At 44.7% G+C, this 25636-nt stretch overlaps 1 protein-coding gene across 1 annotated transcript in view; it reads left to right on the top strand.

Annotated features, from left to right (window-relative positions):
* LOC126101186 (cytochrome P450 6j1-like) overlaps window positions 1–25200 on the top strand; it is a 136707-nt gene extending 111507 nt beyond the window's left edge. The window contains exons 8-11 of the mRNA XM_049911883.1: window positions 2954–3032; window positions 9346–9457; window positions 12978–13196; window positions 25067–25200. Of these exons, the coding sequence (XP_049767840.1) occupies window positions 2954–3032; window positions 9346–9457; window positions 12978–13196; window positions 25067–25200 (544 nt within the window). The remainder of the gene's footprint in view (window positions 1–2953; window positions 3033–9345; window positions 9458–12977; window positions 13197–25066) is intronic.
* The last annotated feature ends 436 nt before the right edge of the window (window positions 25201–25636 follow it).

The raw sequence follows: 25636 nt of genomic DNA, 5'->3' as shown, positions 1-25636 counted from the left end.
AATATGTAATAAAAAATGGGGGTTCCTATTTTAACAAGCGCAGTTGATATATGTTTGACCTATGGCAGCACCATCTAGCGGGCCAACCATAGCGCCATCTGGTTTCCCCCTTCAAGCTAGGCGAGTTTCGTTCTTTGTAGTTTTTTTCGTTTCATGCTTATTTCGTGAGATATTTGGTCCGGTCACTATCAATGGACCACCCTGTATAGTTAAGGTGATTACAGCCAATAGCCCCTTCACTGCAGAGGCTCACCAAGTTCTCTTTCGGAAATCGGCGAGATGCCGCGAGTAATAAGGCTAATTAGCAGGGGCAGTACATCAGTAGTGTGTGGCAGAAGTTGACAATTTGGGTTTGATTGGAAGTGTGCTAGGGTAGTGCGTGCGGGTGTAGTGACAATTGTGTCCGGATGGCGTAGTGGTCAGTGTGTCCGCCCAGTAAGCACGAGATCTGGGTTCGATTCTCGGTCCGTCGCAGATTTTCAACTTGTTCCACTGGTAACTAAAGTCTTTACTTCCTTTGTATATTAATTTATAGTGGTAGCATGATGAAAAACGTGTCTGTTCTTTCGGATATGTCCGACATACATATAAACAAGGTGATGACGGCCAATGATTTCTTCGATGCAGATCCACACCAAGCCCGAATTATTACAGGAAATGGCGAGGTGCTGCGTCGGCAGTCTGGTGTGGTGACCACTATGCCCAGATGGCGTAGTGGTCAGCACAGCTGCTGAGTAAGCTGCAGACCCATGTTCGAATTCCAGTCCGGCACAAATTTTCAACATGTCCCACTGATATAAATCAGTGCCCACTGACAGCTAATGTCTTCATGCCCTTTACGTCATTCGTCTGTAGCTGTTTACTGTTTTCTCGTACCACACCTTCTGTTTCACACAGGTCAAGGAGCGCTCTCTTTACCTATTCTATCCCCAAAGCTCCTTATAAATTAATTCTTTTCTTACAAAATATTTGCAATCAATAAACGTGTTGCAGCACAGTGTTAAGTGATGAAGCACAATTTTCTCTTTCCCCCTATTAAATTAAATTTATTACGCAAAAGTCAGATTAGGATAATGAATTCAACTCTATGTAAAAATTTTCGAAACAGAAATGTCTGCCTTCTTGTCAACTATCACAAATTCTTTGTAACATAAAAAGCAATAATTTCCTATGCGACGCTCTGTCACTATGTTTATATGGGGCTCCCAAAACAGGATTTCGTAAAACGATTTTCCTATACCACTTCGGGTTTGACACGTAAACGTTACAATATCGATAATGGAATTTCGGTTCTAGCTGCCGGATTTCCTCTTTCACAGTCGAGTTTCACTCCTTGTGGACGCACAACCATTTCTGGAACGTGAGTGCGTTAGCAGATTAATCTTTGCTTTTATAAAAATTCCGCTAATCTATACGGAGCGACTTTTTGCAACGTGATGGAGAACTAGAAACTTTACACTGAGCATAGTTAATTGATCAAAAGCGGTCATCGTGCTAAATCAGAAACCAGAGGAGTTGATTTCCAAACGCCAATCTGACGATCGGAAACCGATATTTGATCGAGATAACAAAACCGCTTCAGGTCATCGTAGGAAACCGAACAAAATGTATTTTCCTTATCTGTATCAATAATATTTGTTTAAGTCGCATTTTATCCTATCTACGGTTGCGACGTTCAGCTGTCAAATGATAATAGTCTAACAAGCTGAAACCCGGTTCGTTATCAAATAAATAAACAACATTTTGCAAAACATCGTGGAAGTGTTTAATATTTAATGTTATTGTCGGGTTCTATCATACAAAGACGGAAAATTTAGTGATCAGCTACTCTTTCTAACGTTTCAGCATTGATGTAAAACCCTTCTTCCCAGGTTTAATTCATTAAATTGAATAGCTTTTCGCAGCAAATAACACAATGATTACAACTTTTTATGCTAGTAATAACAATTAAATTTTTAAAAACACAGAATATTTGTACCGGTACATAAAGAATTACACATCCAGCGGTTGGTGTCTCAGAGACTTATACTGCTTCTTATACGAATGGGGCCCGGGCTCGATTCCCGGCAGTGGACAGGTGTTATGTGTCCTTCATCATCATTCTCATCACGGACCAGCAAGTCGCCGAAGTGGCGTCAACTAAAAACGACTTGCAATACGGCAGCCGAACTACCCCGCATGGGGCCTCCCGGCCAACAATGCCATACGCTCATTTCCATTAGTTGTAATGGGAATCTTAAAATCTACGAAAATTCTCACAGTTTATTTTTATGTGGTACATATTTGTAACAAATGTATATGATCTATATCTCCTTCGTCTTCTGGATGTTCGCCACATGTGGGAGAATCTGTGATTCCAATCCGGTAGGTACGTCAGGGGAAATATGCGTGTCCCAACCTTATTTAACTGATGTTGCATATCTCCTTGCGAGATTTTTATGGCTGTACCACGGTTTTATTTATATAGTACGCTGAACTAAAGTAAATTAAAAGTCTTTTCTGCTGCGATGTTAGTCACTGGGCTTCCCATTGGTCGTAAACCTCTTTTTGTTACACGTATAGAAAGTCGCAATATGGAAGCTGTGTAAATAGTGGGTCCCCTTCTTTGATACTTCCTTCAGCAAGACTATCTACCCCTTGTTATGCTGGATTTCTCAGTGTCCCTTTACCCTTATCAGATGAAAGCATTTATTTTCTTTGTTGGCCTTCGTTATTAATTGTACCACTTCAAAAATTTAGCTGTTACCAGCCTTCCACCTTCGAAGATCTAATTGTTCCAAAGCACTTTTGGAATCAGTCAGTATTTTTTTCCGTTTTTAAGTTCCAACTTAATTACTTCTTTAATCTCTGTTACTTCTGCGTGTGAATACTGCTTAACGGTGGTGATAAAACGTTTTAGCTGTCGACAACCTAGGACAATCATATGCACAACCAAATCCCTCGTTTGTTTTAGATCCACCAATATATACAAGGTGAATATCAATAAAGGGAGGAAAAAAGATCTTATGAACATGGGTCAGGAAGAGGATGGTGTGCGTGCAGCGACAACAAACCGTCCCAGAACACAGTAGAGCTGCATCACATCACGTCACAACAGATGTTCAAAATGGCCTCCATGGGTTCGCAGTTGATACGGATAGTAGCGGTTGTCATGCAGGGCACACTTAAGCGTACTTTGGTTTACACCATGTTAGTGGGCCACTTGCCTGGTTCTTGTACTAGGGTTCATCTCAATATTCTGTAGTATCCAATCCTCCAAATCAGGTGTACACAGAGTCCGCCGCCTCTCTGCACGGTCTGAAAAGACTCACGATAACACAGACGCCTTAAAAGGGCTTGAAATGTTGCATGACGTGGTTAGTGTCTGTGAGGGTACTTGCTTTGATGTAGCCTTGCTCCCATTTCCTTGGCCCTACACAAACACCATCCCGGCTTGTTCCCGACATGAACACCGCACCATGCTGCTTGCTGTCTGTAGTACTTGGCGTCAATCAGGCAGGCTGCAACACAAAAGGAACACTCGGCACATGGTCAGCGGGTCTGTCATACGTCAGCACCATCTACCGTGACAACGATGCATTTCCAGACAAATGTTCATAGAACTTTTTTTGCCCGATTTTCAGTCAGGAATCCGTCCCTGCAGTTTGTCGGTTTTACTAATTTTCATCCTGCATATCCAAAAAATCTGGCCTTTTTTCCCAGCTAAATTGTTCCATCGCTTTTAGCTCTAAAACCTTGACCCACTGTGTTTGGTAGATGAATAACCTTAGGTCGGCATATTTTTCTTCCCAGGATGTTCTTCCCTTCACCCCATTTACTTTCAACAGCTCTCTTTTGCTGTGACATCTGTCGCTGGTTAGGTACTCTACTCCCACACATTTCGCCGCGCGGTCTGAGGCGTACTGTCACTGTTCGGGCGGCTTCCCCCGTGGGAGGTTCCAGTCCACATTCGGGCATGGGTATGTGTGTTGTCCTTAGCGTAAGTTACATTAAGTAGTGCGTAAGCTTAGGGACAGACGGAGCTTAGCAGTTTTGTCCCATAAGACCTTGCCACAAATTTCAATTTCTTTTCCACTCATTTCACTGGAGCAATTTTCTCCTTAACGTCGTTCGTCGCCGGAGGATAGGAGTTGGTAGCTACGTACATAGATATGAGATTAGACTTCAACGGCCCTTCGACAATGAGGTCATTGGAGACGGACCACAAGGTCGGATTGAGAAAGGAGAGAGAAGAAAATTAGCCGTGCCTTTTTAAAGACGCGACCAAGCATTTGCGTCAAGCAATTTTGGAATATAATGGAAAACCTAAAGCTAGTCTGCCGAATGGCGACCTGAACCACTGAATATGCGTTCAGAGTCTTACCAGCACACAAGCTCCCTCGATATGAGTCCACACAGCAGCACGATATGTTGTTTGTTGTGGTCTTCAGTCCAGAGACTGGTTTGGTGCAGCTCTCCATGCCACTCTATCCTGTGCAAGCTTCTTCATCTCCCAGTACCTACTGCAACCTGCATCCTTCTGAATCTGATCAGTGTATTCATCTCTTGGTCTCCCTCTACGATTTTTACCCTCCACGCTGCCCTCCAATACTAAACTGGTGATCCCTCGATGTCTCAGAACGTGTCCTACCAACCGATCCCTTCTAGTCAAGTTGTGCCACAAATTCATCTTCTCTCCAATTCTATTAAATACCTCCTCATTAGTTATGTGATCTACCCATCTAATCTTCAGCATTCTTCTGTAGCACCACATTTCGAAAGCTTCTATTCTCTTCTTGTCTAAGCTATTTATCGTCCATGTTTCACTTCCATACATGGCTACACTCTATACAAAAACTTTCAGAAACGACTTCCTGACACTTAAATCTATACTCGATGTTAACAAATTTCTCTTCTTCAGGAATGCTTTCCTTGCCATTGCCAGTCTACATTTTATATCCCCTCTACTTCTACCATCATCAGTTATTTTGCTCCCCAAATAGCAAAACTCCTTTACTACTTTAAGTGTCTCATTTCCTAATCTAATTCCCTCAGCATCACCCGACTTAATTCGACTACATTCCATTATCCTCGTTTTGCTTTTGTTGATGTTCGTCTTATAACCTCATTTCAAGATCATGTCCATTTCGTTCAGCTGCTCTCCCAGGTCCTTTGCTGTCTCTGACAGAATTACAATGTCATCGGCGAACCTCAAAGTTTTTATTTCTTCTCCACGGATTTTAATTCCTACTCCAAATTTTTCTTTTGTTTCCTTTACTGCTTGCTCAATATACAGATTGAATAACATCGGGGAGAGGCTACAACCCTGTCTCACTCCCTTCCCAACCACTGCTTCCCATTCATGCCCCTCGACTCTTATAATTACCATCTGGTTTCTGCACAAATTGTAAATAGCCTTTCGCTCCCTGTATTTTACCCCTGCCACCTTTAGAATTTGAAAGGGAGTATTGCAGTCAACATTGTCAAAAGCTTTCTCTAAGTCTACAAATGCTAGAGACGTAGATTTGCCTTTCCTTAAACTTTCTTCTAAAATACGTCATAAGGTCAGTATTGCCTCACGTGTTCCAACATTTCTACGGAATCCAAACTGATCTTCCCCGAGGTCGACTTCTACCAGTTTTTTCATTCGTCTGTAAGGAATTCGCGTTACTGTTTTGGAGCCGTGACTTATTAAACTGATAGGCGGTAATTTTCACATCTGTCAACACCTGCTTACTTTTGGATTGGAATTATTATATTCTTCTTGAAGTCTGAGGGTATTTCGCCTGTCTCATACATCCTGCTCACCAGATGGTAGAGTTTTGTCAGGACTGGCTCTCCCAAGACTGTCAGTAGTTCTAATGGAATGTTGTCTACTCCGGGGGCCTTGTTCGACTCAGGTCTTTCAGTGCTCTGTCAAACTCTTCACGCAGTATCGTGTCTCCCATTTCATCTTCATCTACATCCTCTTCCATTTTTATAATATTGTCCTTAAGAACATCGCCCTTGTATAGACCCTCTATATACTCCTTCCACCTTTCTGCTTTCCCTTCTTTGCTTAGAACTGGGTTTCCATCTGAGCTCTTGATATTCATACAAGTGATTCTCTTTTCTCCAAAGGTCTCTTTAATTTTCCTGTAGGCAGTATCTGTCTTACCCCTAGTGAGATAAACCTCTACATCCTTACATTTGTCCTCTAGCCATGCCTGCTTAGCCATTTTGCTCTTCCTGTCGACCTCATTTTTGAGACGTTTGTATTCCTTTTTGCCTGCTTCATTTACTGCACTTTTATATTTTCTCCTTACATCAATTAAATTCAATATTTCTTCTGTTACCCAAGGACTTCTATTAGCCTTCGTCTTTTTACCTCCTTGATCCTCTGCTACCTTCACTATTTCGTCTCTCAAAACTACCCATACTATAGCTGCATCTAAACGCGGCAAGCCACCTTACGGTGCCTGGTGGAGGGTACTTTGTGTGCACTATCACTTTCCCATCTTTCCAGTTACAGTCACTGGTGTGCTGGAAGAACGATCGCTGGTAAGCCTACGTGAGATCTCTAATCTCTCTGCTGTTACTTTAATGGCCTTTTCGAGGGATACACGTAGGAGGAAGAAATGTATTGATTGACTCATCTAGAAACGTACGCTCTGGAAATTGTAACAGCAAACAACAGCTTCATCCACAACGATTCTCATTTATCGTCTGCCACTGAAGCTGGAGAAGCATCTCTGTGACGCTATCGCGCTTGCTAAACAAACATGTAACGAAACGTGCTGCTCTGCTTTGGATTTTCTGTATTTCATCTATCAATCATTGCAGGCATGGGTTCCAGACAAACGAACAATATTCAAGTATCGCTCGAACTGCGGTTTTATTATGTTATGTCCTTGGCGGACGGACTACAGTTCCTGAGGATTCTTCCGACGAATATCCATCTGGTACTTCGCTTTCGTACGGTTTCTTTTATGTGGTCTTTCCGTTTTAAATCTTTCTGTACACGAACATTATCTGATCAAAAGTCTCCTGCCCCCCCCCCCCCCCTCCCAGTTTGTTGTCGAATTTACCACCAGATATCACGAGAGGCGGACTAGGAACTCACGTTGTTCCTAGCTAGGCATATGGGTCAAAGGCTGGAACTTATTTTATTTTATTTTTTACTTGAGCATACCTCTTCTAAATTCTGACCATTGCTTTCTGGAAATGTAATTTTACGGTTTCTCAGAATTTGATTTTGATGAAGACACTTAGTAGGCGTCGAAACCTAGGTCAATGTACCAAACCGTTATTTGCAACCGGGGTTGTGTGATTCTTATGTTTAAAAATTGTATACGGTTGCTGACAAACAGTAATGTTTAAGACTGTAATTTCTATTCATAAAACATGATTTGATTTAAAATATCACGTTATTATGGAAAATAAAGAAAACTATCAGCACTAGTTTAATAAGAATGCCGACAGAAACAAGCAACAAACACAAGGCATAAGAATTGGTACAACACTGCTGAGAGAATAATGACGCTGTTACTGTACGTCGTGGTTTAAGAAAGGGGTGTTCGTGCAGTGTGCAACATTTGTGTCCACCTGGTATACCGGTAATTTCTCGCCTTTGTCACCGGCCATTCATTGTGTTGTAGAACGGCACCAACCCTAGATTGGAAATGACGCAACAATGTATTAAAGTGCTTCATTAGCTTGAATGTTTAAAGATATGCCTGGCATTTCTATGAAATAATAAGAGAGGAAGGAAATTATCGTAAGAGTATTCAATTAAAAACTTAACAACAGTTCATTCATGGTATGCAGTAATAATAGAAAGTAACTGATCTGCTGCTTGTGTCTACATAATACGTCTTTACCTGCTTGTAGCGTTGAAAATGGACGAATTACACTACTGGCCATTAAAATTGCTACACCAAGAAGAAATGTAGATGATAAACGGGTATTCATTGGACGTATATATTATACTAGAACTAACATATTGATTACATTTTCACGCAGTTTGGGTGCATATATCCTGAGAAATCACTACCCAGAACAACCACCTCTGGCCATAATAACGACCTTGATACGCCTGGGCATTGAGTCAAACAGAGCTTGGATGGCGTGTACAGGTACAACTGTCCATGCAACTTCAACACGATACCACAGTTCATCAAGCGTAGTGACTGGCGTATTGTGACGAGTCATTTGCTCGGCCACCATTGACCAGGGGTTTTCAGTTGGTGAGAGATCTGGCCAGGGCAGCAGTCGAACATTTTCTGTATCCAGAAAGGCCCGTACAGGACCTGCAACATGCGATCGTGCATTATTCTGCTGAAATGTAGAGTTTCGCAGCGATCGAATGAAGGGTAGAGCCACGGGTCGTAACACATCTGAAATGTAACGTCCACTGTTCAAAGTGCCATCAGTGCAAACAAGAGGTGACCGAGACGTGTAACCAATGGCACCCCATACCATCACGCCGGGTGATAAGCCACTATGACGATGACGAATACACGCTTCCAGTGTGTGTTCACCGTGATGTCGCCAAACACGGATGCGGCCATCATGGTGCTGTAAACCGAACATGGATTCATCCGAAAAACTGACGTTTTGCCATTCGTGCACCCAGGTTCGTCGTTGAGTACACCATCGCAGGCGCTCCTGTGTGTGATGCAGCGTCAAGGGTAACCTCAGCCACCGTCTCCGAGCTGATAGTCCGTGCTGCTGCAAACGTCGTTGAACTGTTCGTGCAGATGGTTGTTATCTTGCAAACGTCCCCATCTGTTGGCTCAGGGATCGAGACGTGGCTGCACGATCCGTTAGAGCCATGCGGATAAGATGCCTGTCAACTCGAACTGCTAGTGATACGAGGCCGTTGGGATCCAGCACGGCGTTCTGTATTACACTCCTGAACCCACTGATTCCATATTCTGCTAACAGTCATTGGATATCGACCAACGCGAGCAGCAATGTCGCGATACGATAAACCGTAATCGTGATAGGCTACAATCCGAACTTTATCATAGTCGGTAACGTGATGGTACGCATTTCTGCTCCTTACACGAGGCATCACAACAACGTTTCAAAAGGCAACGCCGCTCAACTGCTGTTTGTGTATGAGAAATCGGTTGGAAACTTTCCTCATGTTAGCACGTTGTAGGTGTCGCCACCGGCGCCAGCCTTGTGTGAATGCTCTGAAAAGCTAATCATTTGCATATCACAGCATCTTCTTCCTGTCGGTTAAATTTCGCGTCTGTAGCACGTCATCCTCGTGGTGTATCAATTTTAATGGCCAGTAATGTATTTCAGACCGCTGGTATTTCATGAATAGTCGCTGTATCATGTCCGCTCTCTGATAGCTTTCTCTGTCTCTGTTTGCAGACAATGGACTACCGCAAGAAAAACGGCGTTGTGCGAGAAGACACTATCGACCTGCTGATGCGCGTCTGTGATGAGTCGAAGCGCCGGGTGGACGAGACTGGGCAGGAATTCAGTACGTACTCTCCTCACACTCTACAATGTGCCACTTCTCCTATATAAATAGAACTAAGTTGGAAATTCATGTTTAGCGCCTTGAGAAACTAATGTGTAGGTATGCACTGACTTTGCCGTGCAAGATCTTTTGGTGACCTAGTAGTTTCCTGCTATATATAGCTATGAAATTTTTTTCAGCCACACATTGGCAAGTTATCTAATCTGGCGTCCTCCGTTAATAGCACTGTACGCAAATCACCTTCGGTTATAGATTTATTATGCTTTCTAAACTGCAGAGATTATTACAGTAATTAAACATAAGTCCTTTATGCATCAAGTTGCGATTACGCGAATTAGAATAATGCACCTCACTGTGACGTTTTCAGTCTCTTCAAAGACAAAAAGGTTAGGTGTGCTAGCAACAAGAAAAATAATTAATATACCTCAGCTGGTATAACTTCCACACGAATAATCTAGTTTGAACCATAATAACAGTTTACTTTTCAAAGCTACACTCCTGGAAATTTAAATAAGAACACCGTGAATTCATTGTCCCAGGAAGGGGAAACTTTATTGACACATTCCTGGGGTCAGATACATCACATGATCACACTGACAGAACCACAGGCACATAGACACAGGCAACAGAGCATGCACAATGTCGGCACTAGTACAGTGTATATCCACCTTTCGCAGCAATGCAGGCTGCTATTCTCCCATGGAGACGATCGTAGAGATGCTGGATGTAGTCCTGTGGAACGGCTTGCCATTCCATTTCCACCTGGCGCCTCAGTTGGACCAGCGTTCGTGCTGGACGTGCAGACCGCGTGAGACGACGCTTCATCCAGTCCCAAACATGCTCAATGGGGGACAGATCCGGAGATCTTGCTGGCCAGGGTAGTTGACTTACACCTTCTAGAGCACGTTGGGTGGCACGGGATACATGCGGACGTTGGAACAGCAAGTTCCCTTGCCGGTCTAGGAATGATAGAACGATGGGTTCGATGACGGTTTGGATGTACCGTGCACTATTCAGTGTCCCCTCGACGATCACCAGTGGTGTACGGCCAGTGTAGGAGATCGCTCCCCACACCATGATGCCGGGTGTTGGCCCTGTGTGCCTCGGTCGTATGCAGTCCTGATTGTGGCGCTCACCTGCACGGCGCCAAACACGCATACGACCATCATTGGCACCAAGGCAGAAGCGACTCTCATCGCTGAAGACGACACGTCTCCATTCGTCCCTCCATTCACGCCTGTCGCGACACCACTGGAGGCGGGCTGCACGATGTTGGGGCGTGAGCGGAAGACGGCCTAACGGTGTGCGGGACCGTAGCCCAGCTCCATGGAGACGGTTGCGAATGGTCCTCGCCGATACCCCAGGAGCAACAGTGTCCCTAATTTGCTGGGAAGTGGCGGTGCGGTCCCCTACGGTACTGCGTAGGATCCTACGGTCTTGGCGTGCATCCGTGCGTCGCTGCGGTCCGGTCCCAGGCCGACGGGCACGTGCACCTTCCGCCGACCACTGGCGACAACATCGATGTACTGTGGAGACCTCACGCCCCACGTGTTGAGCAATTCGGCGGTACGTCCACCCGGCCTCCCGCATGCCCACTATACGCCCTCGCTCAAAGTCCGTCAACTGCACATACGGTTCACGTCCACGCTGTCGCGGCATGCTACCAGTGTTAAAGACTGCGATGGAGCTCCGTATGCCACGGCAAACTGGCTGACACTGACGGCGGCGGTGCACAAATGCTGCGCAGCTAGCGCCATTCGACGGCCAACACCGCGGTTCCTGGTGTGTCCGCTGTGCCGTGCGTGTGATCTTTGCTTGTACAGCCCTCTCGCAGTGTCCGGAGCAAGTATGGTGGGTCTGACACACCGGTGTCAATGTGTTCTTTTTTCCATTTCCAGGAGTGTATTTAACACATTACTGTGAAGTGTTTGAAAAAAAAAATCTATTGTCTTTCATCCACACACTAAGCTTTAAGAAGAGCGGTGTTCGCTGGATTTTTTGATAATCTCAGTCTCGCTTTCCTGAGTATTTATTTTACAGTGAGACAAATGGAACACTGGCAGATTGACACTTCGTCGGGTATGTTATCGTTGGTGTGTTTCGTTACCAGGCAGCAAATTTTGACGATAAAGCATCTTGTTGCTTTCACACTGCGTAAGTGATGGCGGCAAGTGGCTGTTACATTTGGGGCTACAGCCAATATATTGGACCAGACGTGTAGCAGAAGTGACCCTCACTGACAGCCATCTCTCAGGCTCGTGACCAAAGCCTTGTGCGATCTTCCAGCAGAAATTCAAGTGCCTTAGGAGTGTCTTTAAATCTCTTCTCTTCCCTGCCAATCTGTAATATTGTCACAGGTGTACTTTTACCACTGAGTGGCCAGCAGAGATTCTTTGCTCCATTTATCAAATTATTTCTTTAGGGGGGACGTTCATGTGTGTTTATCATGAACGTTTCCTCTAAATAAATAATTCGATAGACACACCAAATCCACAATTTTGAAGATACGGCACTGAAATTTTGTACCATCCTTTACAGGAAATTAACACATTTACTGATAAGTTCCTTGGATTATATATATTTAATTTTTTTCATGGACTTTAAAAATTGACAAATGTTGTAGCGCACACAGCATTTATGGTTAGATCTAACCATCTTGTGTTTCCACCACTTGTAACTTGCTGAATTACAGCACAATTGTGAAGGTTCGGTAGAACGAGTTATTTCACATACTGTGGATATACGTTCCGATCTTTTTGAGGGCATAGAGACAAGCGGAAGTCTCCCCGCATATGACAACAAAATTTTCTGCTGTGAAATTTAAACGCTTATCCAAAATTATACCCAAGTTGTTCACTGCTTTCTGGTATGCTATTGGGATGCCGTCAAGTTGTATGGGAGACAAGTGATCGCGGAATTCTGCACTTATTAATTTGTGGGAGGATACTAAGATTACTTGTGACTTTTTCGCATTTAGTTTAAGCCACAGGTCCTTCGCCCATGTCACCATTCGAGATAGATTAACATTTATTCGGGCAGTCGCAGTATTTATATCTTTAGATCTGGCACTTAGGTTGAGCAGGAGGTCTTGCATTTGGCTTTTCAGTACTGGAGATGCGTGTAGAAGAGTTATCCATAAGTTTGGTGTAATTATGCGCTAAAACTCGTAACTGTCAAATGAAAATGTACTAATTCCTGTGGATCGCCATATATTCCGAGAAAAGAAAGCAGCCGTCCTTATTGGAGAAATCACAGAGCCATTTACCTTGAGCGGTTTTGGAAAACCCTGGAAAAACGAAATCTGGGCGGCTCTATGTGGATTTCAACTGACGTCATTGCGAACGTGACTCCCATGCGCTAACAACTTCGTCACCTCACTCGGCATTTTATACGAGTTGGTAATGTTGGTGAAGGACGGTTGTTGGCTATTGCGATGGCTCACTACCCGTAAAGCAAATGCAGTAAGTTGTTCAGTGGGAGGTAGTGGAAATGTGTAACCCACGTTTTCTTTTGTGGCGAGCATTCGACCAGAAAGACGCGGTGGCTCAGGTGCTGACCTTCCTGTCGGCCGGCTTCGAGATCTCCGACTCGACCATGATGTTTACACTGTACGAGCTGGCCCTCAACCAGGAGCTGCAGCAGCGCGGTCGACACCACATGAGGGAGGTGGCCGCCAAGCATGGCGGTATCACGTACGAAGCCGTCGCGGAGATAACCGATCTCAACAACACCATCAACGGTAAGTGTTTTGCCACTTGTCCTTTTATCCTCTAGAGTCTGGAGGGAAGCAGTCCGTAGCTGCCAATATATGGTTACAAATTACCATACAATATCTACCGTGTGGTTATAAACTGACGGTGTTCTGAGGGCTGCATACATTGCAGGATGCTGAGATCTCGTAGGTATGTACGCAGAAAAAAATAATAGTTCCACTTTCTGCCACCAGATGAAAATATGGCGCTGTAAACAGTTATAATGTGAAACGTTTCCAGTTTTTTGACGTCACTATGCTAGTAGAAATCCTTGGGTAACAGAAGAGATACTGAAATTAATTGATGAAAGGAGAAAATACAAAAATGCAGCAAGTGAAGCAGGCAAAAAGGAATACAAACGTCTCAAAAATGAGATCGACAGGAAGTGTAAAATGGCTAAGCAGGGATGGCTAGAGGACACATGCAAGGACGTAGAGGCTTATCTCATGAGGGGTAAGACAGATACTGCCTACAGAAAAATCAAAGAGACCTTTGGAGAAAAGAGAACCATTGGTATGAATATCAAGAGCTCATATGGAAACCAAGTTCTAAGCAAAGAAGGGAAAGCAGAAACGTGGAAGGAGTATATAGAGGGTCTGTACAAGGGCGATGTACTTGAGGACAATATTATGGAAATGGAAGAGGATGTAGATGAAGATGAAATGGGAGATATGATTCTGCGTGAAGAGTTTGACAGAGCACTGAAAGACCAGAGTCGAAAAAAGGCCCCGGGAGTAGACATCATTCCAGAGACAGGTACAGCTGCCCATGCGGCTTCAACACGATTCCACAGTTCATCAAGAGTAGTGACTGCCGTATTGTGACGAGCCAATTGCTCGGCCACCATTGACCAGCCGTTTTCAATTGGTGAGAGATCTGGAGAATGTGCTGGCCAGGGCAGCAATCGAACATTTTCTGTATCCAGTAAGGCCCCTTCAGGACCTGCGACATGCGGTCGTGCATTATCCTGCTGAAATGTAGGCTTTCACAGAGATCGAATGAAGGGTAGAGCCACGGGTCGTAACACATCTGAAATGTAACGTCCACTGTTCAAAGTGCCGTCAATGCGAACAAGAGGTGACCGAGACGTGTAGCCAATGGCACGCCATACCATCACGCCGGGTAATACGCCAGAGAGAAGATGACTGTCATCTCGACTGCTAGTGATACGAGGCCGTTGGGATCCAGCACGGCGTTCCGTATTACCCTCCTGAACCCACCGATTCCATATTCTGCTAACAGTCATTGGATATCGACCAACGTGAGCAGCAATGTCGCGATACGATAAACCGCAATCGCGATAGGATACACTCAGGCCTTTATCAAAGTCGGAAACGTGATAGTACGCATTTCTCCTTGTTACACGAGGCATCACAACAACGTTTCACCAGGCAACGCCGGTCAGCTGCTGTTTGTGTATGAGAAATCGGTTGGAAACTTTCCTCATGTCACCACGTTGTAGGTGTCGCCACCGGCGCCATCCTTGTGTGAATGCTCTGAAAAGCTAATCATTTGCATATCACAGCATCTTCTTCCTGTCGGTTAAATTTCGCGTCTGTAGCACGTCATCTTCGTGGTGTAGCAATTTTAATGGCCAGTAGTGTAGTCTCCTCCTGGATACTTTTCCTTTTTCCAGGCAATGTATGTCACTCTTAAAAGGCAACTTTTTATAAGAAACTCGTTACTTATGTTACGAAAGGGAAACTATAGCGAAGAAAGTAGGATTTTGTGCCAATCGCCACGTTTTCAGACACACAGCTAATCGCTCCACCTGTCCTCCATGCTGAGGGCATTGCGATAACGTCAGAGCTTCTTCTGCGTTCATTTTAGAGCCGCTGTAGAAGGCTTGTACGTTAAACAAAATGCCTGAAGAGTACTCAGAAAGCATGTTGTGTAAAGTTTCCCCGAAATTCAACACATGCCTTTGTAGGTACTGGTAATTTTCGATGTGTTTATGGCCGGCAGCGACTGGCGGAAGAAAGCTGTACTTCAAAAGTAAAGTGTACTTCCTATGCAGTAAGCTTCCCCTGTGACCATTTAGAAATAAATATCTTTAAATTTGAAGACGTCACTGCAAAATTACTGGTTTTCATTAAATATTGTATAAACCTGTTTGCATTAACAACCTATCGTTTAATGCCCGCAGTCTAGATCTTTCAATATACTGGCGGGACAGAAAATCGTAGGGATGTGCGGTTTTGGAGTAGCGGCGGTGGGAGTTAATAGTCCAACCGAAATGAGGTTCCGTACGTGTTCTTTCAGAGCCAGAAGCTGACTCTGTCGAGTCTTTAAGAAATTAATTCTTGAAGTAAATAAACACTGAAATAGTGTAACTATCATTAAATAAATGTGTAAAACTGCATAATTAATTCTTGAATGTAAACTACATAACGATGATAACTGAAATCTTCTGATTAGTAAGAAGTTTATGTATCTATGCGTATATGTAAAATGATTTGTGTAAAATGTAAAAATTACTAGCTTCTAAAAGATGTATGTATATACAAACATCAAAAAAAGTTTTGCATCACCCCGGTTCCCAGAACACCTGAAGTTAGACGTTGATTGTGGATATTGCAGCACAGACATAGTCCCTTTGATGTGTGTAAAATGTAAAAATTACTAGCTACTAAAAGATGTATGTATATATAAACATAAAAAAAAAGTTTTGCATCACCCCGGTTCCCAGAACACCTGAAGTTAGACGTTGATTGTGGATATTGCAGCACAGACATAGTCCCATTGACTGTTCAGAGGTGTTACTAAACCCTCTCAAAGATGTAAACAAGCACGCATAAGCAGTTCCAGTCATTCCACCAGGAAGGAGGTACACGGCGCGTGTTGTCTGTAGTTCAACCATGCCTAGACGGTCAATACCGCGGTTCGATTGCGTCCGCATTGTTACTCTGTGCCAGGAAGGGCTCTCAACAAGGGAAGAGTCCAGGCGTCTCCGAGTGAACCAAAGCGATGTTGTTCGGATGGGGGTGGTGGTTAGTGTTCAACGTCCCGTCGACAACGAGGTCATTAGAGACGGAGCGCAAGCTCGGGTTAGGGAAGGATTGGGAAGGAAATCGGCCGTGCCCTTTCAAAGGAACCATCCCGGCATTTGCCTGAAACGATTTAGGGAAATCACTGAAAACCTAAATCAGGATGGCTGGAGACGGGATTGAACCATCGTCCTCCCGAATGCGAGTCCAGTGTGCTAACCACTGCGCCACCTCGCTCGGTTTGTTGTTCGGACATGGAGGAGATACAGAGAGGCTGGAACTGTCGATGACATGCCACGCTCAGGCCGCCCAAGGGCTACTACTGCAGTGGATGACCGCTACCTACGGATTAGGGCTCGGAGGAACCCTGACGGCAACGCCACCATGTTGAATAATGCTTTTGGTGCAGCCACAGGACATCGTCTTACGACTCAAACCGTGCGCAATAGGCTGCATGATGCGCAAGTTCACTCCCGACGTCCTTGGCGAGATCCATCTTTGCAACCACAACACCATGCAGCGCAGTACGGATGGGCCCAACGACATGCAGAATGGACTGCTCAGGATTGGCATCACGCTATCTTCACCGATGAGTGTCGCATATGCCTTCAACGAGACAATTGTCAGAGACGTGTCTGGAGCCAACCCGGTCAGGCTGAACGCCTTAGATACCCTGTCCAGCGAGTGCAGCAAGGTGGGGGTTCCCTGCTGTTTTGGGGTGGCATTATCTGGGGCTGACGTACGCCGCTGGTGGTCATGGAACGCGCCGTAACGGCTGTACGATACGTGAATCCCATCCTCGACCGATAGTGCAGCCATATCGGCCGCATATTGGCGAGGCATTCGTCTTCATGGACGACAATTCGCGCCCCCATCCTCCACATCTAGTGAATGACTTCCTTCAGGATAATGACATCGCTCGACTAGAGTGGCCAGCATGTTGTCCAGATATAATCCCTATCGAACATGCCTGGGATAGATTGAAGAGGGCTGTGACCCCACCAACCACTCTGAGGGATCTACGCCGAATCGCCGTTGAGGAGTGGGACAGTGCGGACCAACAGTGCCTTGATGAACTTGTGGATAGTATGCTACGGCGAATACAGGCATGCATCAATGCAAGAGGACGTGCTACTGGTATCAGAGGTACCGATGTGTACAGCAGTCTGGAGCACCACCTGTGAAGGTCTCGCTGTATAGTCGTACAACATGCAATACGTGGTTTTCATGAGCAATAAAAAGGGCGAAAATAATGTTTATGTTGATCTCTATTCCAATCTACATCTACATCCGTACCCTGCAGGCCACCTGACGGTGTTTGGCGGAGGGTACCGTTGCAGCATCCCTGAATATGGAAGTTAATAGGAATATAAAAAAAGGGAGGAAGGTTTATCTGTTTAGCAAGAGTAATAGAAGGCAGATTTCAGACTACCTAACAGATCAAAACGAAAATTTCTGTTCCGACACTGACAATGTTGAGTGTTTATGGAAAAAGTTCAAGGCAATCGTAAAATGCGTTTTAGACAGGTACGTGCCGAGTAAAACTGTGAGGGACGGGAAAAACCCACCGTGGCACAACAACAAAGTTAGGAAAGTACTGCGAAAGCAAAGAGAGCTTTACTGCAAGTTTAAACGCAGCCAAAACCTCTCAGACAAACAGAAGCTAAACGATGTTAAAGTTAGCGTAACGAGGGCTATGCGTGAAGCGTTCAGTGAATTCGAAAGTAAAATTCTATGTACCGACTTGACAGAAAATCCTAGGAAGTTCTGGTCTTACGTTAAAACAGTAAGTAGCTCGAAACAGCATATCCAGACACTCCGGGATGATGAAGGCATTGAAACAGAGGATGACACGCGTAAAGCTGAAATACTAAACACCTTTTTCCAAAGCTGTTTCACAGAGGAGAACCGCACTGCAGTTCCTTCTCTAAATCCTCGCACAAACGAAAAAATGGCTGACATCGAAATAAGTGTCCAAGGAATAGAAAAGCAACTGGAATCACTCAACAGAGGAAAGTCCACTCGACCTGACGGGACACCAATTCGATTCTACACAGAGTACGCGAAAGAACTTGCCCCCCTTCTAACAGCCGTGTACCGCAAGTCTCTAGAGGAACGGAAGGTTCCAAATGATTGGAAAAGAGCACAGGTAGTCCCAGTCTTCAAGAAGGGTCGTCGAGCAGATGCGCAAAACTATAGACCTATATCTCTGACGTCGATCTGTTGTAGAATTTTAGAACATGTTTTTTGCTCTAGTATCATGTCGTTTTTGCAAACCCAGAATCTACTATGTAGGAATCAACATGGATTCCGGAAACAGCGATCGTGTGAGACCCAACTCGCTTTATTTGTTCATGAGACCCAGAAAATATTAGATACAGCCTCCCAGGTAGATGCTATTTTTCTTGACTTCCGGAAGGCGTTCGATACAGTTCCGCACTGTCACCTGATAAACAAAGTAAGAGCCTACGGAATATCAGACCAGCTGTGTGGCTGGATTGAAGAGTTTTTAGCAAACAGAACACAGCATGTTGTTATCAATGGAGAGACGTCTACAGACGTTAAAGTAACCTCTGGCGTGCCACAGGGGAGTGTTATGGGACCATTGCTTTTCACAATATATATAAATGACCTAGTAGATAGTGTCGGAAATTCCATGCGGCTTTTCGCGGATGATGCTGTAATATACAGAGAAGTTGCAGAATTAGAAAATTGTAGCGAAATGCAGGAAGATCTGCAGCGGATAGGCACTTGGTGCAGGGAGTGGCAACTGACCCTTAACATAGACAAATGTAATGTATTGCGAATACATAGAAAGAAGGATCCTTTATTGTATGATTATATTATAGTGGAACAAACACTGGTAGCAGTTACTTCTGTAAAATATCTGGGAGTATGCGTGCGGAACGATTTGAAGTGGAATGATCATATAAAATTAATTGTTGGTAAGGCGGGTACCAGGTTGAGATTCATTGGGAGAGTCCTTAGAAAATATAGTCCATCAACAAAGGAGGTGGCTTACAAAACACTCGTAGGACCTATACTTGAGTATTGCTCATCAGTGTGGGATCCGTACCAGATCGGGTTGACGGAGGAGATAGAGAAGATCCGAAGAAGAGCGGCGCGTTTCGTCACAGGGTTATTTGGTAACCGTGATAGCGTTACGGAGATGTTTAACAAACTCAAGCGGCAGACTCTGCAAGAGAGGCGCTCTGCATCGCGGTGTAGCTTGCTCGCCAGGTTTCGAGAGGGTGCGTTTCTGGATGAGGCATCGAATATATTGCTTCCCCCTACGTATACCTCCCGAGGAGATCACGAGTGTAAAATTAGAGAGATTAGAGCGCGCACGGAGGCTTTCAGACAGTCGTTTTTCCCGCGAACCATACGCGACTGGAACAGGAAAGGGAGGTAATGACAGTGGCACGTAAAGTGCCCTCCGCCACACACCGTTGGGTGGCTTGCGGAGTATAAATGTAGATGTAGATGTAGATGTAGAGTACCTCTATCCGTTCTCCATTCTATTCCAGTCTCGTATTGTTCGTGGAAAGAAAGATTTTCGGTATGCCTCTGTGTGGGCTCTAATCGCTCTGATTTTATCCTCATGGTCTCTTCGCGAGATATAGGTAGGAGGGAGCAATATACTGCTTGACACCTCGGTGAAGGTATGTTCTCGAAACTTCAACAAAAGCCCGTACCGAGCTACTGAGCGTCTCTCCTGCAGAGTCTTCCACTGGAGTTTATTCATCATCTCCGTAACGCTTTCGCGATTACTAAATATCCTGTAACGAAGCGCGATGTTCTCCGTTGGATCTTCTCTATCTCTTCTATCAACCCTATCTGGTACGGATCCCACACTGCTGAGCAGTATTCAAGCAGTGGGCGAACAAGCCTACTGTAACCTACTTCCTTTGTTTTCGGATTGCATTTCCTTAGGATTCTTTCAATGAATCTCAGTCTGGCATTTGCTTTACCGACGATCAACTTTATGTGATCATTCCATTTTAAATCACTCCTAATGCGTACTCTCAGATAATGTTTGGAATTAACTGCTTCCAGTTGCTGACCTGCTATATTGTAGCTAAATGATAAGGGATTTTTCTTTATACGTATTCGCAGCAAATTACACTTGTCTACATTGAGATTCAATTGCCATTCTCTGCACCATGCGTCAATTCGCTGCAGATCCTCCTGCATTTCAGTACAATTTTCCATTGTTACAACCTCTCGATATACCACAGCATCATCCGCAAAAAGCCTCAGTGAACTTCCGATGTCATCCACAAGGTCATTTATGTATTCTGTGAATAGCAACGGTTCTACGACACTCCCCTGCGGCACACCTGAAATCACTCTTACTTCGGAAGAAATGGTTCAAATGGTTCAAATGGCTCTGAGCACTATGGGACTCAACGTCTGAGGTCATCAGTCCCCTAGAACTTAGAACTACTTAAACCTAACTAACCTAAGGACATCACACACATCCATGCCCGAGGCAGGATTCTAACCTGCGACCGTAGGGGACTAGCGGTTCCGGACTGTAGCGCCTAGAACCGCACGGCCACTCCGGCCGGCTTACTTCGGAAGACTTCTCTCCATTGAGAATGACATGCTGAGTTCTGTTATCTAGTAACTCTTCAATCCAATCACACAATTGGTCTGATAGTCCATATTCTCTTACTTTGTTCATTAAACGACTGTCGGGGACTGTATCGAACGCCTTGCGGAAGTCAAGAAACACGGCATCTACCAGTGAACCCGTGTCTATGGCCCTCTGAGTCTCGTGGACGAATAGCGCGAGCTGGGTTTCACACGATCGTCTTTTTCGAAACCCATGCTGATTCCTACAGAGTAGATTTCTAGTCTCCAGAAAAGTCATTATACTCGAACATAATACGTGTTTCAAAATTCTACAACTGATAGACGTTAGAGATTTAGGTCTATAGTTCTGAACATCTGTTCGACGTCCCTTCTTGAAAACGGGGATGAACTGTGCCATTTTCCAATCCTTTGGAACGCTACACTCTTCTAGAGACCTACGGTACACCGCTGCAACAAGGGGGGTTCAAATGGTTCAAATGGCTCTGAGCACTATAGGACTCAACATCTTAGGTCATAAGTCCCCTAGAACTTAGAACTACTTAAACCTAACTAACCTAAGGACATCACACACACCCATGCCCGAGGCAGGATTCGAACCTGCGACCGTAGCAGTCCCGCGGTTCCGGACTGCAGCGCCAGAACCGCTAGACCACCGCGGCCGGCAACAAGGGGGGCAAGTGGCTTCGCATACACTGTGTAAAATCGAACTAGTGTCCCATCAGGTCCAGCGGCCTTTCCTCTTTTGAGCGATTTTAATTGTTTCTCTATCCCTCTGTCGTCTATTTCGATATCTACCATTTTGTCATCTGTGCGACAATCTAGAGAAGGAACTACAGTGCAGTCTTCCTCTGTGAAACAGCTTTGGAAAAAGACATTTAGTATTTCGGCATTTAGTCTGTCATCCTCTGTTTCAGTACCATTTTGGTCACAGAGTGTCTGGACATTTTGTTTTGATCCACCTACCGCTTTGACATAAGACCAAAATTTCTTAGGATTTTCTGCCAAGTCAGTACATAGAACTTTACTTTCGAATTCATTGAACGCGTCTCGCATAGCCCTCCTCACACTACATTTCGCTTCGTGTAATTTTCGTTTGTCTGCAAGGCTTTGGCTACGTTTATGTTTGCTGTGAAGTTCTCTTTGCTTCCGCAGCAGTTTTCTAACTCGGTTGTTGTACCACGGTGGCTCTTTTCCATCTCTTACGATCTTGCTTGGCACATACGCATCTAACGCATATTGTACGATGGTTTTGAACTTTGTCCACTGATCCTCAACACTATCTGTACTTGAGACAAAGCATTTGTGTTGAGCCATCAGGTACTCTGAAATCCGCTTTTTGTAACTTTTGCTAAACAGAAAAATCTTCCTACCTTTTTTAATATTTCTATTTACGGCTGTAATCATCGATGCAGTAACCGCTTTATGATCGCTGATTCCCTGTTCTGCGTTAACTGTTTCAAATAGCTCGGGTCTGTTTGTCGCCAGAAGGCCTAATATGTTATCGCCACGAGTCGGTTCTCTATTTAACTGCTCATGGCAGTTGTCAGATAAAGCACTTTAAAAAAATTCACTGGATTCCTTGTCCCTGCCACCCGTTATGAATGTTTGAGTCTCCCAGACTATATCCGGCAACTTAAAATCTCCACCCAGAACTATAACGTGGTGGAAAAATCTACTCGAAATATTTCGCTATAAACGCGCCGCCCCCTTCACTGTCCAGCCTGTCTCTGCGGTATACATTCCAATCTGAGTTTGAATTTCATTACTGTTTACATCTGGTTTCAGCCAACTTTCTGTCCCTAGTACTATGTGGGCATTGTGACCGTTTATTAAGAAGAGTAGTTCTGGGACCTTTCTATAGACGCTCCTGCAGTTTACTATTAGCACATTAATATTGTTATTCCCTGTTGCATTTTGCCTACTCCTACCTTGCCGCGTCTCAGGAGGCGTCTTGTCGGGCCTAGGGAGGGAATTCTCTAACCTAAAAAACCCACATGTGCACTCCACACGTACTCCGCTACCCTTGCAGCCGCTTCCTGCGTGTAGTGCACGCCTGACCTATTCAGGGGGACCCTACATTTCTGTACATTTTCTGTACAGGTTCCGGAGCTCTCGAAACCGAAGTGATGCAATTTTTTTTTATGTGTGTCTATGCATAATGTATAAGTAAAATTAGTAACAAGTAACTGTACTTTTATGAGTATGTAAAATGTATTTTTACGAACCCATTTGCATGGTAAACATGCTGAATGGCAAATAAACACACACACACACACACACACACACACACACACACACACATATATATATATATATATATATATATGTGTGTGTGTGTGTGTGTGTGTGTGTGTGTGTGTGTGTGTGTGTGTGTCTGTGTGTGTGTGTGTGCCTTTCTTTTGTAGACTAGTGTGGTACTTTTCTCTAGGCTTCACTCAGGAAAAGATCCCCGAACGATAAAAAATTTCGAAGCCACAGCAGAGATCCAGTGATTTAGCTGGTCGAGAGCACATCATTTGCCTCAAGTGTAAGCATTGCCTGGAGAGTTGAGGGTGCTCATGGCCAGATGAAAGCTGCGCCTCTATCCTATGTTTTCATAGCGCACTTTGAAATTCATACTCCATTGCTTTGCAATAACTACTGATCTAGCACCCTTGGGTACGATTCAACAATCCGAATATCTAATCTTTTCTCTTCGTAGACTATATGGAACTGCCGGCCCGGTGGCCGAGCGGTTCTAGGCGCTTCAGTCCGGAACCGCGCGACTGCTACGGTCGCAGGTTCGAATCGTGCCTCGGGCATGAATGTGTGTGATGTCCTTAGGTTATTTAGGTTTAAGTAGTTCTAAGTTCTAGGGGACTGATGACCTCCGATGTTAAGTCCCATAGTGCCCGCATCTCGTGGTCGTGCGGTAGCGTTCTCGCTTCCCACGCCCGGGTTCCCGGGTTCGATTCCCGGCGGGGTCAGGGATTTTCTCTGCCTCGTGATGGCTGGGTGTTGTGTGCTGTCCTTAGGTTAGTTAGGTTTAAGTAGTTCTAAGTTCTAGGGGACTGATGACCATAGATGTTAAGTCCCATAGTGCTCAGAGCCATTTGAACCATTTTTGTTAAGTCCCATAGTGCTCAGAGCCATTTGAACTACATGGAACTGCTTACGCTGTCTCCTTATCTGCTACAGACAGGCGTCTCGAAACAAGTGACCATATTGCATCAGAACGTTGATAAGATCTTAAAGCAGATTGCGTTTGTTTAAGAGGCTATGATTGTCAGGGAGTCACTGATGGGCGTTTGCGACGACTCACCCTGAGTAGCGACAGGTGCGCTATAGAAATGTCTCGACTCATGGTGACCCCATTGTTGTCAAAATGCCAGTCCCTGCGGAAAAAGCTATCAGCGGGAATAATTTTCCAGCTCTGGCATGCGCATCAAATATCTTTTTATGAATCAGAAGCACAGGTGGGCTTTTAATTTAGAAAAGGCGACTGCTGTTTAGATTAGTCATCATGAAGCAGCAAATGAGTTGTTAACACAGTGTTTCTTGTTGTGATTTCGTTTTTATAAAACCTCCATGTCATTTCAACTTTGGTCTAGAGGACAACGGGACCGTAAGATGTGTTTCCTGTTGACTGTTAACGTATGGAGAAATTTAATAGCCTGCTGGTAGGCTCCAACAAGATCTCGTGTGAAAGACATCTAACGTTGATGGATTTCTTCGCCTCTTTCGAGTTCGGACTAACTTTTGAATCCCCCTTTACACAGGTTCGACAATTAAAGGTCCGAAATTTTTGTTATTAACGCATATTGTTATACGAAAGATTTTGGTCATATAGAGATTGTTGTATAAATTCGAGAGTATAACCTCTTCAGAAATTCTAGAAAATTTCACAAACATTTCTGCAATTTTTTTTTGTTCAAAAAGGTTCACTTACTATGGTCGACAGAAGATGTACATACATTGCGGGCCTGTCTGGGCGAGCGGTTCTAGGTGCTACAGTCTGGAACCGCGCGACCACTACGGTCGCAGGTTCGCATCCTGCCTCGGGCATGGGTGTGTGCGATGTCCTTAGGTTAGTTAGGCTTAAGTAGTTCTAAGTTCTAGGGAACTGATGACCTCAGAAGTTAAGTCCCATAGTGCTCAGAGCCATTTGAACCATTTTTGTACACACATTCACTTGGTTTATGTAAGCAAAATTTCGCACACACCTGGGAGCAGAACTAAGGACTATTAAGTGATGTGAGATAATTTTCAAGCTTTCTTATGGTATATGGCAGGGGTCTCCAAACTACGGCCCGCGGGCCGAAACCGCCCCGCGAAGGCTGGCAAACCGACCCGCGTCAGCTGGCCGGTCATCCCTGGTTTCCGGCCCGCCAAATATTTGAGGTGGTGCCTATACTTCCACAGTTGAGTTTCGAGGCCCATCGTGACCAATACACTGCGACATTGTCGGAGCTGTGTCTTTACAAGGCGGAAGGTCATGGTTAAACTTGTGGCTATCCACAATAAGCAGACAGACCATAGACCGGAATGAGATTTTCACTCTGCATTTGAGTGTGCGCTGATATGAAACTTCCTGGCAGATTAAAACTGTGTGCCCAACCGAGACTCGAACTCGGGACCTTTGCCTTTCGCGGGCAAGAGCACTTGCCCGCGAAAGGCAAAGGTCCCGAGTTCGAGTCTCGGTTGGGCACACAGTTTTAATCTGCCAGGAAGTTTCATATCAGCGCACACTCCGCTGCAGAGTGAAAATCTCATTCTGGAAACATCCCCCAGGCTGTGGCTAAGCCATGTCTCCACTATATCCTTTCTTTCAGGAGTGCTAGTTCTGCAAGGTCCGCAGGAGA

Source organism: Schistocerca cancellata, chromosome 9 (genome assembly GCF_023864275.1).
Source record: "Schistocerca cancellata isolate TAMUIC-IGC-003103 chromosome 9, iqSchCanc2.1, whole genome shotgun sequence".
Lineage (NCBI taxonomy): Eukaryota > Metazoa > Arthropoda > Insecta > Orthoptera > Acrididae > Schistocerca > Schistocerca cancellata.
The sequence above is the reverse complement of the archived record's forward strand: the minus strand, read 5'-3'. Positions and strand labels throughout refer to the sequence as shown.